General features: G+C 28.5%; 1 protein-coding gene across 1 annotated transcript in view; it reads left to right on the top strand.

The window, feature by feature from the left end:
• The window catches only part of LOC105360821 (histone-lysine N-methyltransferase, H3 lysine-79 specific), a 76909-nt gene extending 67840 nt beyond the window's left edge, over nt 1-9069 (top strand). The window contains exons 4-9 of the mRNA XM_011497821.1: nt 34-157; nt 1365-1521; nt 2775-3180; nt 3733-4044; nt 4872-5492; nt 5820-9069. Coding sequence (XP_011496123.1) covers nt 34-157; nt 1365-1521; nt 2775-3180; nt 3733-4044; nt 4872-5492; nt 5820-9059 — 4860 coding nt within the window. The 3' untranslated portion in view covers nt 9060-9069. The remainder of the gene's footprint in view (nt 1-33; nt 158-1364; nt 1522-2774; nt 3181-3732; nt 4045-4871; nt 5493-5819) is intronic.
• Nucleotides 9070-15883: the final 6814 nt, after the last annotated feature.

Below are 15883 nucleotides of genomic sequence, written 5' to 3'. Positions count from 1 at the left end.
ATTTTCTTTATTGCAAATTTCTTGTTTGCTCAGTATTTGGACTTCGACAATCTACCAGAAACGAACTTCTCATGTCAGGGAAAAGTAATTGGTGGATATTACGCGGACGTCGAGGCTGGTTGCCAAATGTTTCACGTGTGCACAATCGGACAAAAAGGTAATATGCCCTATCAGTGCAGATTTTTACCTATTACATACTTATGCGTATATACACAGATCCTTATTGATTTATATAAAAAAATTACGATATTACATTCAGTCATTTATTTGAATATATAACAAATTACCCGTTTGTGTAAAAATTTATCAATATTAAAATATAGAAACTAACTTATTTACAAATTTATATTTAATAACGAACATATTTTTATTATAGACAATTTTCATTAGATTTAATTCAAGATCATTTATATTAATTTTAATAATAGAATATGACATTTCATCATTAAATAAATTTTTTCCATGCAACAATATTTATTACATGAATTCGTTTTATTTAATAAATTCTCCCATATTAAACACTCAGATTATATATAGAGTGTAATGGAACTCAGATTTTATTCAGCATTTGTAATTAGATTCATAATGTATGTACACATTATATTATGAAAATAATATGTTACATAATTTTCAATAAGGTTTGGTTTTCATTATAAGCGCAATTTTTTCGTTATTGCATTTTGCGTGGTCTACTAAATTAGTTAATAAAGACTATTAGCAGAATAATTTTTCGGCTTATATTCTAAAAGGAGGTGTGTTAACCTTATGCCTGACGTTTGCTTCTTTTTTTAATCACTTCATTATGTGCAGTATATATTCTAATGAAAAAAGATGCATAATTTAGGCACCTTCACGAGTTCGGAAGAATTTATATGTGTTAAGTATAATCGATTATATATTAACTTTAAACATTTATCATCACTTTTAGAAAATATATATCTGGTAATAAAGTTCATTTTACCATTTGACATATGTCAACTCTAGCATGCATTCGTTTAAGCATTTAAAAATTTTGACACGTTTTTACAGAAAATTCAAGAATAACTCATTACGTACATTTTATTCATCTAATCCATCCGTATTATCGGAATATAAATGGCTTTAAATTATTATTAAATAAACTTAATTAAATATATTAAATTATTATTAAATAAAATAAATATCGATACATTTTCTTAATTTATATATTAAACAATCCATAAAATTCAAGTGTTTTATGTTATATGCAATCCCCCATAATTATAGATCTAATTTAAATATGCTGAGTTTGAATTAATTCTTTAACACAAAATTAAAATTTCATAAAATTTTTGTTATTCATAATTAATTAATTATTTATCATTGATTATTAAATGTAATTTTAGATGAGATAATGGATATAAAGTTCCTCTGCTTGAATGGGACAGTATTCGACCAAGAAACTAGAGTTTGTGAGAGAGTCGATGAGGTTGATTGCAGCAAAAGCGAACGCTTCTATAATCTCAATCTAGAACTTTATGGAAATAATGCGGTAACACTTAGGTGAGTATTTTATTAAAATTGAAACATATCCTAAATAGACAATACATTGTCATTCAACTATATTTATACTATGTATAACTATGAAATATGTAATTGATAAGAGTTATAATAAAAAAATTGTATAAATTGTATAACAACACTTTCTTCTACGTGAACATAATTAACCAAATTATTAGTATGACTTTTACGGTACAGAATAAATACAGATATAAAAGAAGATAATCCTGACGTACTTTCAAAATAATTATTAAGCATCAGATGTTAATAATTGATCGATTACTATATTTATACTGTTTATGGCAATATTTCTTTGAATAAATTTGAATATAATTAGTTATATGAGATTTCTAAATAATATATTTAAATGTTGAAATATAAATAAAATCAATTTTACAGTCATAACATAGCAAGTATTTGTATGAGCTAAAACATGGTTTTACTGTTATAATAATGTATGCAGTAATAACATAATATGCAGTCTAGTGGAAATATAATATTGAAATTATTATGAAATGAAAAAGTTGGAGTTCGAGTATTCATAACCAATAAATATCGGTCGCATGAAATTTATCATTTTTAGCTGATTTATTATATTTAATATTTAGCCAATTTATTAAATTATTTATTAAATTTATTATATTTTGAGATATTTTTGTTCGAGAAATTTGTTTAACGAATCATTTGTAAATATTTAACATCTTTATTACTGAGCACGTTGACATTGAAAAGTTCTTTTTGTCAAAATTTAAATAAAAGATTTCAGAAAATAAAAAATTCAACGAATTCATTTATATTACATTAACATTTTCATTTAAAAAATTGTTTTACAATTATCCATATTAAATTATTAAAAAAATTTTTTAATAGAAAAGATTTAAATCTTACACTTTTCGTATTTTTTATAAGAAATTTTTTAAATATATATTTAAATTATCCATTACTGCCATAATATACAGTTTTCTTTTCATTTCATTCTTTTTTTAATATAATAAAAAACAATATTCGTCTCTACAAAAATTACATAGATAACTAAAATTATCAATATTTTAACAGTGAAATTCTAGTACTTTATCTTACTATTTTAGAACATTATTCATCATTTTACAAAATAGATTGTAGAAAATGTGATAAATCGGAAATATTTGAAATAACAAACATTAACAAATCCAAAATAATTTTTTTAATGCAATTAATTATTAATATTATTTTTTTAATTATTATTTTGAATTTTAAAGAGATTTCTATCAATTTAGTCTACACGAGGAAGATGATGACGACAATTCTCCGGAATCTCGAGATGATCATCAGCAACAGCAACAAACCCAAAAACAACAACACCTTATGACTTCCACAAGACCAAGTACCACCAGTAGTACATCGACTACCACGTCTCGATCTAGTCAACCATCAACGACCTTAGGGAACAATGTCTATCAACATCCTACTGGATATCCACAGCATTATCAACCGCAACCTGCTTTCCCTTCAATACAAACAAGTCAATCGAACACACACTATAATGACAAAAATGGTGGATATCATCATCAATACATCTTTCATACTGACGAAAGAAATAATAATAATCAGGCGACTTCTTATCAACTTTTTAGTAATCAGGGTGTAAGTTCAACAATGACAACTCCTCCCGTTCATCAACAGGTTCGAATAAATAATTTTAAATAGTATAACCGAACAAAATGAGTCGTGTATTAAATTTATTCATTATAATAACCCATTAATAAAACGAAATTTAAACAAGAATATATTAATACAAGTAGTCTTTTAAATAACTAATAAATAGTTAAAACTTTCCAATTTAAAACTACCAATTTATTCTATATATGTTTACAACTCACACAAGTATAAATGTAAAATATTTACAAATCGTATTAAATCTCATATTTTAACATATAGTAAAAAATTTATATAATATAATTATATATAAAAAATTATTGTAAAATAATGTTCAAAATTATGAAAATTCTGTATAAGGGTACGATAACATATTTATTTATTGTATTTACATGTATATCATATGATAATATTAGTTGATTTTATTATCGTAATAAACGATTATAATTATAATTTAAAATATTTTATTTATGCATTTTAGTTTTAAATAAAATAATATTACAATAGTAGTACAATAATTTAATACATAATTGATTTAATTTAAATTTACTTATAAATTACAATATTTCACGTTTATAGATTCGTTACAGTTCAACGGTATCTCCACAAGTAATTCATAATGAATCACCGACGGTTATGTCTATTCAATACCACGTACAGTCTACTTCGGCAACTATTGAAACATTATTGAATAATAATGCTAATAATCCATCCTTGATAAATCCATTATTTCATAGTCATGGAATTACTAGTACAACAGAACAATATAACATTCATAATAATAATCCACGTGAAATAACTACATACCATGATAATTCATCTGATGATGACGAGGCTGAACATAATGATAGAAGAGCCCTGGAGGCAGTACAATCAAGTAATAAGGGAAAGGTGATTATACACGAATAATGCACGCACCTGCAACAAATATGCTATTCATTTCATACATATGATTAGATATAAATTTACCAAATATATATATATATATATATATTGAATTGACTAATTAAAAATTTATTTTAATTTTATAAGGAAGGTAAATAATATTACGACTTAATTTTTAATATAAACTTCATATATCATTGCGCAGATAATTTCTTTATAAAATTTAAATATTTTATAAATATAATTAAACTATTTTCTTTGTGAATTAATTTATTTGTTATCGTATAAAATTATCATCATTAAATATTATTACTTGTATACTATATATGACAATTTCACACCATAGACATGTAAAAACACTAATTATATTCATATGTTAGAAAAATACATAATAAAAAAATTAAAATTTGAATATTATGTATACATAATTTATTTAATATTTTAAATATTAAAAAATATAGAACTCATTTTACTCACTTAAAATTATTTATGTTTAACTATATTAAAGCAAAAAAATATATAATTTCTGCACGTATTAGGAGAAAATCTAAGATAATTTTTTATTCAATGTAATAATCTTAATTAAATTTAATAATAAAATGGAAAATTATTTGTAATTTTATATAAAGTATTTAAATATAACGATTTCATAATTAAAAATAAGAGAAGATACATAAGATATGTAGAAAATATAAGTTATAATGAAAATCCCAATAATCATAATGAGTTAACAAAATATTTAAATAATTATTATTACTGTAATTTTAAAAATGAAAATAAAAATTGTATTATAAAATTTTATATAATTAATTAGTTATTAATTTCATTTTTAGGTCTCAAAATTAACGATTTCTCCAGTTCCAGAAGAAGATGGCCATTCTTCAGTTATTCAAACGAAAAGTGTCCAAACTCCACAACAGCAGAGAATATCTATTAACTACCTCCCAACTCCGAGTTCAATCCAAACAACAATTAGTGACTTTTATTTAACACAAAATCCAACATCACAAAAGTCTCAAAATTCTCAAATTAATCAACAACTTCCTCAACACATTCATGTTCCACCATCACCTTCAATTCCTCAATTAAAGCCTCATCAAATCACAATAAATTTGCCACCGCCAGATATCCAAAGAATAGTTCAAAATCCATCACCACTTTTACCATCGCAATCACGAGTTATAGTGACAGCAAAAGCGAGCGTAAGCGATGAATCTGGAAGACCGTTGAATGCCAGTCAATTAATTACTCTTCCACTTCCGACAATTCCATCTAATTACGATGACTACAAAGAGGGTGACGAATCATTTGATCCATTTTATCGCGATGTTCCGAAAATAAGAAATGATCGTAGAATTATTTTAGCTAGTAAACATAATACAAATAAAAGACATTTAAGAAAAAAACGAGCTGCTAGCGACGATAAAAATGATGAAAACTATCCATCGGGAGAAGTAATATTTAATGCGGAAATAAAGGATATAAAGGATTTGAAAGAAAATTTACCAATTATAAAAGCAATCTTATTTGGATTGCCTATTCCAAAAATTGAAGAATCTTCGAAAATAAGAATTACGAACATTGATAATACACAAAATAATAAATTAAACGAAAGCTTAATTTTTAATGACGAAACTACAGAAAAAATAAATAAGGAGAAAAATATTAATAATACATATAAAATTATTACAGAGGATATAATTGTAAATATTTCTAATAATGAGAAAAATGAAAAAATAAAAAGTAATACAAACGATGAATTGAAAACAATTACTGAAAAGATGAATGATAAACAAATTTCTACGGATTCAACGCTTGGAAATAATATTGAACATGAAATACCCGTTAATCCTTTAATTAAAAATCATAATAATATTATTTTAGAACCTGAAGCTATCCTTCAATTCTTTTCACAAACAAATGAAGGAAATAATTCTCAATTAGTTAATTATAAATCTTCTATTCCAATTGAATTATTAAAGCCATTAGATAAAACTGTTGATATAAGTAATAGTACTGGTAAAATGCTACCGGAAGTATTACAAACACAGTCTTTCCCAATGGAATCGAACAGAAGAAAATATCTAAATAATGAATCATCGGAAAAATTTGACGAATACTTACCTCGTAGAAATAGTTATAATAATAAGCCAAAATCCACTAGATATTATGAAGAATATGATATCGATGAAAGGATAGGATTGAACTTAAGACCCAGATCACATAGATCCAGACAAAGGCCAAAGGATAGACGCAGAACGAATTATAGGCGTGATTATTTAGACGAAGAATATAACGAATATAACGAATACCCTGAAGATAATGTCAACAGCCATAATAATAATAATAGACCAAGAGCAGATCCACGAGGTAGTAGAGTATTATATCGAAATCGTAATCGAAATATTGATTATGAAGATGAATTGCAAGAATACGAAAAATTAAAACTAACCCCAAAAGCTTTAAATTCTACAATCCAAATTGCCGAGAACTCTCACAATGAACGCTCTTACGAAAGTTCAAAACAAAGACCAGATATAGAGATAAGAAGCAATCGAGGTAGACCGTCTCTTATTTCAACCGAACAAATTCAAATTAAAGAGTTGGATTCAAAATTAAAACAAATTGATTTTCCAGTAAGATTGAACCAAGAAAATAAAAATATAAGATATTCATTAAATAATAAACAAAATGATAATAATTACCCACTCATGAAAATCCATTTAAATAGTTCGAGAACGGATAACAAATCTGCAGAAATACAGAAGGATAAAGTCAACGAAGATTATATAAGTAAAGAAGAACTGTATTTAAATGAATACAATGAGTCAGAAGAAGTTGATGTCCCTGATGATTATGTAGATTATGCAGATTTTATAGATACAATAAAAGAAACTGTTATTGACAATAGAAGAAATAGAAATAGACATTCATTTGACAACGAATTTGAAGAAATTCAGCAAAGAAAATCAGATCGTCAAAATAAGAGTAGAAAATTTATTGAAGAAAAACAAACTTATGAAGATAGAATTAATAATAAATATATCGAATTGACATCACCACGATACGAACTAAAAGATAAAATGACTAATTCGGTCATAGCAAATAAAGTTTCTAGTGAAGCAAGCGTTTTTAAAGAATACGATGATTACGATGCAATAAAAATTATATCTACTACGGAGAATATAAAAAATTTAGAATTATTTGTACAAGAAAAATCAAGTACAGAAGGCATTTTTAAATTCACTGATGAATTACCGTTAGTAGAAAAAAATGAAGAAGCGCAAAAAAATTATAAAGAAAAGTATGAAATATCTACAAATGAAGAAGATTATGTTGATGATAATTACGAACCAGAAAGCTATATTTATCCTCTTATTCGCGAATCTTCGCCATCATTACATAAATTCGATGAAGAATACAATAAACACGTCTTTATTGTAAATGACCAGCCCACAAATATACAGACAAGTAATAAGAATAAAACTGTAAATAATTCTGAGATAAGAGTAGATAGTAAAATTGATGAGCATGAATTTGAAAATACAACCGCCTCACTTATTTCTGAAGAATATTATGACGTAGAAATTACAACGAATAACTTTCATGATACAACCTCTAATCCAATTTCAACTTCAACGAGGGAATCTATCTTATCTTCAGTAAACAAATCAACTATGAATACACTGATTCCTATAACAACAAACCCACCCATTCCTATATCTACGGTGACTACTACAAATATGCCTAAGCTTGCGACGATACCGATAACAGCTAATACTACATCTCAAACTACAATTAATTATGCAATGATAATACCCATTACAAATACGCTCGCACCTACAATGACGACAACTTTTACAAGCATGCGTGATCCTACTCTGACCGACGTAATGTCATCTATACATGGTATTACTTTAGCAGCAAGCAAAGCTGAAACGACAACTAGAAGTCCAATATTAGCAATGATTACTACATTAACTACAAAGAAAACCAAAGTAACGACAAAGTTTTTCAAACCAATTACATACAGAAAAAACTACACATACATTCCACCATCAACGACGCCAAATTCAGTAGTAATAAGACGTGGTCATCCATTAAGTGGTCCAAAGCCGACCAAATCACCTCCAACATACAACGATCTAGCTCCAAAACCAATTATTCGAAGACTACCTTTACTATCAAGAACTACAACAAGTACATCCGAACCAACAGTATTTGAAGAAGAAATGGTAGAATTACCAAAATATACGTTGGAACAGAGAGATAAGAATATTAATGAAAATAAAATTTCTATCTATATCAATAAAAATATATCATCAGTCCCCGAAACAATAAAAAATCACTCGATTTCTGATTCATTACCTTTAACACAATCAAAAAAGAATGAAATATCAAATAAAGATTTCGATTCTAAAATCGTGAATCTTAACGAAACGTTTATTAGCAAAAATTCCACATTATTAACAAAATATAATGAATCTATTTTTAACGGAGAATCAACATTCAATAATGAAGTAGCAAAACTAAATTCAGAATTAAACTATTCAAATAACATAACAAACATTGCGACAGATTTAGTAACCGAAACAGAAAGGACAAAATCAAAATCATCATTAACTAATTCTAATCAAAATACATTAAAATTAGATAGTACGACAAAAAATATAGACTCAACTACTCGCTTTAAAATATTCAATATTCAAACGACAACCTTAAGAAATATGAAACCTTCAGAACGTCGCAAATTCGAGCTGACTTCTGAAAAAATACAAATGCAAAAAGGTAATCAGAGTCCTAAACCAGCAGCAGGCTTTAATTGCTTAGAAAAGGAAATGTATCGTTTCTATGGCGATGTGCGAGATTGCCGTTTATTTCATTATTGTTCACCAGGCTTCACGGCGAGGCAGGTCCTCGACTTTAGATTCGTATGTGAAGAAGGTACGACCTTTGACGAAGAAAGCCAAAGTTGTCGACATGATGTACCGAATGCCAAGTGTGTAAAACGAATTTGGTGATCCGCATTGGATTTTGGTTTTAGATAATTAGTATAAATTTGTTGTAATTATTCTTAATGTCTATGGCTACATTCAATTTTATTCGTATATATTTTATATTTGGCATTTAGTAATAATATTTAATATCAACATTGGCATATATATATATATATATATATATATATATATATATATATATATATATATATACATATATGAAATTATTTTTTCGTTTGAAAGTATGTTTTTTGTAGAAAATTGAAGTATAGCCTAGATTTTGTTAAGTAATTTGATTTCTCATAGAAATATGTCAATTATCATAGATTTTTCTTAATTTCATATAATTTCTATGAGAAATTGAATAAAAGTGTAGAAATTTAAATTAGAACTTTGCATATTTAGCCAACGTTCTAAATAAAATATTCTTACTATTCTAAATATTCCGTTGATTTTGGTGATTCGTGAATCCTGGATACTATACAGTGCGTATTTATGTGTCGTAATGTGACACCATTCTTATTCTTAAGTAATGCCATATTATTCTCTTGTAATTATATGTTTTTCGGATAATGGATAATGGATTCACTCTTATTAAAATTAATGAGATACTCGCGTTGCGAGATAATAGCGAGATTGAATTATAATTTCGCCAGAATACATTTAAACATCGATTTTCCTTATCGATATTTATCAAATTTATCATTTCTTTTTTGTTCTTCTTTTTTTTTTTTTTTTTTTTTTTTTTTTTTTTTTTTTACGTCATTAAGAATATCAAGGAACTCATTTAAATACTTTTTTTTTTTTATCAACTTCAATAATATTTAGTAATAAACAAAACTATTTTTATAATTAAATGTAAAATATATTGATGATATATGATATAGCCGAAAAGTTAACTCATAAATAAGGAGTTCCTTAATCTTGCCTTAGAGAATAAGCTTGACTATTGAAGGATACTTAGGCGCACAAATAAACTTGATTACCATTATTTTAAATAAATAAATTTTAGATTTTTTGTCGTCTAGCTGTATGTATACAATGTCTTCTTTTTAATTATGTATTTTTATGAGTTTTGTTAAAAAATATATTCCTGTGACATTTTTATTTTAAATTATTATGTAAAAATGTATGTACGAAATTTAAAATAAACTTTTCAATACAAAGTTTATATTATATGCCTATTATACAGTTATATTTCGATGTTGATTTACATATTCATCAGCATTTACATACAGCAATCATAAAAATGAATATATAATAAAATATATAAATATAATTTTTGACATATAAAATGTATTTTCGTTAATAATATGCATATGTACTATAAAATACATCCACGTAAAACTAATGCACTCGATGTAACGATGAAAAGATTTGAGCAATGACGGAACATAAAATAAATTTTTCTATTGTGCCGAGATAAATATATTTGCTTAATTCAACTAGTTCATGTATTATAAAAATCCTAATTATATTTTTAAAAATATTATTCATAATATTTTAGTATTTTAAATGATTACAGGATAATTTCGAAAATTATAATAGAATTTTTCTTTTATTAATATTACCTTAAAATATATATATGTAAACGTTGTACTGCTTTTATTAATTATCCTCATGCATTTTTGTATTACCTATATATATGCATATATATAAAGTAAAAAAATATTTTAAAGAAATGTTTAAATTTTATAAATTACAAATTATTATTATTGCAAAATTATTATTTATAAATATCGATTTGTAAAGATATTTATTGTAACTCACTTTTGAGAGTAATTTCTAAAAATATAAATAAAAAAATAAAAAATAATTATTAATCTAAAACGAGTGCCTAATATGTTCTAGTGTTAGGATATCGTAATCATTTCATGTAGTACACAAAAAGTGTACTTCTTAGCCACTCAGATCAGTCGGCATTTTGTATATAAATTTGAGCTATGCCGATGCTGCTCAAAGGTATTTTTCGTATCATGCGGAACTGTATAGACATATTTTATAAGCAATTGTACCGAGCTAATAATAATATTGTATATTCATATGGAAAATAATTGTTTTATTTTCTATCCTTTTCCATTAATCTCAAATTTTTAACCTAAATTAGAAAGATTTTCAAAATATAATTAGTTTCTGGAAAAATTATCGTTTATATTATACACTACAACTGTAAGCTCTTTGATTCAATTTATTTAATATTTTTAATTAATACGACTTGAAAGGAAACAAAGGCATTAAATGCGTTTTGAAGATTTCTGATATATATTTTTAATTATGATATTCAACACAATACAATGAGTAGAGTAACGTTAGGCTATTTAATATATATATAAAATAATCTTCATTTTAGGAAGATACAATGAAAATTATGATATTCACCCATTCAATTAAATACTTTTGAATAAAAAAAACTATCTGCTTTTTTATTATTTTTTAAGACTCTACCTTGTCTTCTTACTCTTTAAATATACTAGATTCTCTTACTTCACTCATGTGTTTGCATTAATAATTTCTATTGCACTAATACTGTTTATACATTTTCTTATTATTTTTTTTTTATTTTGCTCTAATTTTTATGACTTTATAGATAAACTTATTTATTTCAAAACAATTATCTCAATTCAAAGTTGAATTATAAAATATGAAATCTTTTTCAAGTATGAATGAGTGTATAGCTGTATTTATGTTAAATGTAGATAAACATACAAAATAGAATAATTCACAGTACTGTACATAATTAGAAAGTGAAAAAATTTTTATTATATAACAATTACTTAAAACTACTCTTCGATTATTGAGGATTTGTTTTATGGCTCGAACTGCCAATTCAATAGTTTAGTAGATTAGTCTCTCGTCATGATGACTGATTATGAAATATCTGGTGGGAAGGCTGAAATTAAGTACAGTATGTTATTATTGTGTTCAGATATCGTTTATTCTTGTTGTTAATTATTATAATATTGCAGTTTTGATTTATTCAGGTGAGAGAAGGAAAAATATTGTATTACTGTGGTGAGGTTATTTCTTCAGGGTGATGGTAATGTCGTTGATGCTATGGAGATTACTGTGGATCTTGAATGTCGGTTTTATGCTGATGTTGTAAGGATCAGCCTGTGTAGTCGATCATGCTCATGAATGAGCATGAGAAGATGGTGGTTCGAATCAAGTATGCTTGTTCGGGAGAATGATCATACTTAGAAGAGTGTAACAAAGTTTTGATGTAAATTGGTACGTAATCAATTATGCCTCTAGTGCGGATGGGAGTAGTTGAAAACTAGTCACACGCAAGAATAATAAATGATAAGTCTTCGAGCTCTGAAGGATTTGATGAAAATGTATTTCTAGTCGATTATTTCATAAACTGTTGTCTGGCCCTGACAATGTAATTGAACGTATTTCACTACGTTCACTAACATACGTTCTCCGGCTTGTTTGCCTGCGAGAGCGTATTGTGTCACCTGTCGACTCTTTGAATAGAAGTTATATGAAACTTGATGTGGGTGACTAGCTTGTTTAAACAATATAAAGGGATTGTTCGGGATTGATGCAGTCCCATAAATTTCAAAGAAAATAAAGGTCATACGTGCTGTCCGGCGTACAGCATGTGCGCCTAGACTGGCACGCACGTGCGGACCGGGAGGCGCACTCAAGCGAATGTATACAAACAAAACTCGGCAAGTCCGAGCAAGTTTAGACCCGAAATATAATATACTATAAGATCACCTAATGGTATTACTCCTACTTTTCTCTCGTCGAACATTCTCGAAGGTTCTAGATTTTTCCTTCGACGCCTCGTGTAAGAATTAGTGCAACAACGACGATGCCTTGTTGCCAGCTAAGTGAGCCGCCGCGTGACTATATAAGGGACGCACGCGGCGCGTCTCCCTCTCTCGCTGAAAGCTTCTTGCTTGCTGAACGGCTTTCTTGCCGAACCACCCTCGACCAACTGAGCTTGCGGCTAACATCTTGCCGTGACCCGACCGCAGTGACCGACCATAGTGAACCGATTCAATCATCTACCACCAGAAGTCATGGTACACGGGTCTCGACCTGCCCTCAGCAGGACCTTCATGGAACGGTCGGTATTTTCAGTAGAGCCGCCACGGAACGATCAAGCCTTCGGTTCGTGCGCGTATTCAAAAGGCTCATACGCTCATTTGTAATATCGCTTCGCTCTCACTCAAGCGTAACTGCCGCTCAGTGTGTGTAGACACATACTGTGAAGACGATGCATGGGCATATAATCGGCATCATAGTTAAAATTACGCGCCTGCATATGAATAAGAAATCGACAGATTAAATAGTGATTACAGTGAAGCCAATGGAATAGTAATCAAAGGGAAAATTAATTAAACAGCAATCAACAGAGCTTGTCAACACTTTACAAGGTACCTATTTTTATATTAATAAATAAACTAGTCACATCTAGCACAAGAAACCTAGGCAATTTCGCATCCCCTGACGCAGTCGACAGGTGATGGACACTTGGTTGTGCATTCTCTAAAATACTTGACTCAATGACGCAACAAGTCAAGATCATCCTCAAGGCCAGACTACAGTATATCGACTGATCGACAATAAGGACATTTTCAAGAAATCCTTCAGATTTGTAAGGTTTATAATCATAAAGACGGTTTATAAATAACTAAAGACACAATTGATTAGTTAATAAATTCCATTAAACATCTTACACCATATCAAGTAGTTATTCATACATCACGCATACTTGATTCAAACACCATCTTCTCATGCTAACTCACCACAAGCATGATTGACTGACTACATCAGCTGATATTTACAACATCGGCATTACTTCAACTTCAAGATACTTAGTCACATCCATAGCATCTACAATAATTCAAGAATGCAAGAATAAACCCTCACTACTTCAATAGAATTATTTCTCTCTACATCAAAGTGCAATATTGTTATAATTATTTACATTAATAAACATTGTTTTTACTAAATACATAATATCTTTCAGCCTTGTCTGTTATTGTTTCCTTTGAAGTTATCCTGCCGAGAGACTAATCCACTGAACTATTGAATTGGCAGTTCGAGCCATAAACTAACCCTTTAAAACCGAACAGGGATGTACCTTGTAAACTACCGATAGGGTATGGTATGTTGAATGGCTGCATGGCTGGCGTGCCCCTTTTGATTACGATTCCAATGGCTTTACTGTTAAATTACTTCCTGTTCTTGCTGACTCTTTTTTAAAATGCACATGTATCTTAAGTTGACTGCCGAACATGCGGTCACATGTCGTAGTAGCAGTATATACTAAACCACACTGAACAAGAGGTAGAATTACAATGAATATATAAGCCTTTTGAATACGCGCACGAAAACCGAAGGCTTGATCGTTCCGTGGCGGCTCTGCTGAAAATACCGACCGTTCCATGGCGGTCCTGCTGAGGGCAGACCGAGACCCGTGCCATGACTTCTACTGGTAGAGAGAGGGTTAGATCGGTTCACTGTGGTCGGTTTACTGCAAGAGGACGAGGCACGCGTGCGTGCATGCCTTATATATCTACGCGACGGCTCATTTAGTTGGTAACAAAGCATCGTCGTTACTACACTGGGATATTACATGAGCAATGGACAAAAGAAAAAACAAGGCGTAATAACTTTAGAGAATTCCGGGCGATGTTATTACCCGAAGACCATATAAACATTGCGAGCCATTTGAAACCAAAATCTAACAAGTATACGAAAAATCTCGTATTTACAGTAATCTGAGATCTAAAAGGCCGACGATGCCGACAATCGGCGGTCTTGGAATTTGCTTCAATCCCGAACAACTACTGTATAATATATTCGAGTTAATAATCAATAATACAGATCGATAATATAAAATAGTAATAAAAGTTTTATATCAACAATATAAAACTATCATTCCTTAATAGTAAAGGCCATATCACATTATTGCACATAACTTATAAATATTATTTGTATATTTCTTATTTAATAACATTTCAATTCTTAAAAATTGTTTATTCTTAGAAAATCAAGAAAGTACTATTGCTTATTAGCGTAAAAAGTGTTAATCTTTTGATATATACTAATATAATTAAAATTATAAAATCCAAGAAAAATTGAATTAATAAAATTAAAAATCTCAATTATTTAAGAAATATTTACAAATTCAAATGAAACATAAATTGATGATAAAATTCCGTAAAAAAAAAATTAATAAAAAACATTGTAATATCATTTAAAAAACAAATGATAATATTTATTCAGAAAATAATTCCACAAATCTGACTCGTCAGCCAAACGTGCAAAAATCAACTTAGAACAAAAAACCCACTTGATGTTGTGTGGGATTGCTGTGCAAGTAAAGGGTTAATGCACCGATTCAATAATTAATACATATCTTTATTATTGCTGTTTATCCCATTTATTTTCTTTATTTCCAAGTGGGAATCATTAATCATGGTGAAATTACAAATGACCTTTATATTTCTTAATAATCTTGTGGTGTTGATATATATCTGTTTGGAAGGATTGAAAAGCCACTGTGACGTCTGTAGCTGGTCTTGTCCTAGAGTATGCCTGGGAGACTTCGGTAGTTGGACCTTAATCCGTCCGTGTTCTACTTAATGTCGGGAAGCTTCGGTAGTTGGAGCCTTAATCCGTCCGTCTTCTACATAAGCCGAGAAATCAAGAATCTGTACTAGCTGTAAGGACTCACTTGCAGTGTATCGTGATTTTCCAGTCTCTCTTCGGTGGCTTGTTATGACGTTCCCTTGCAATGTTGCAACTCTTTAGTTCTTCATTATCTCCAAGTGAGATTACAAGTGGTCAGGTCGTATGCAATCCAGTCTTGATGAGATCAATTCAAC

This window comes from Ceratosolen solmsi, unplaced genomic scaffold, assembly GCF_000503995.2.
Source record: "Ceratosolen solmsi marchali unplaced genomic scaffold, CerSol_1.0 scaffold47, whole genome shotgun sequence".
In the NCBI taxonomy this organism is placed as follows: Eukaryota; Metazoa; Arthropoda; class Insecta; order Hymenoptera; family Agaonidae; genus Ceratosolen; species Ceratosolen solmsi.
Note: the sequence above shows the minus strand (reverse complement) of the source record. Positions and strands in the feature narration are given on the sequence as shown.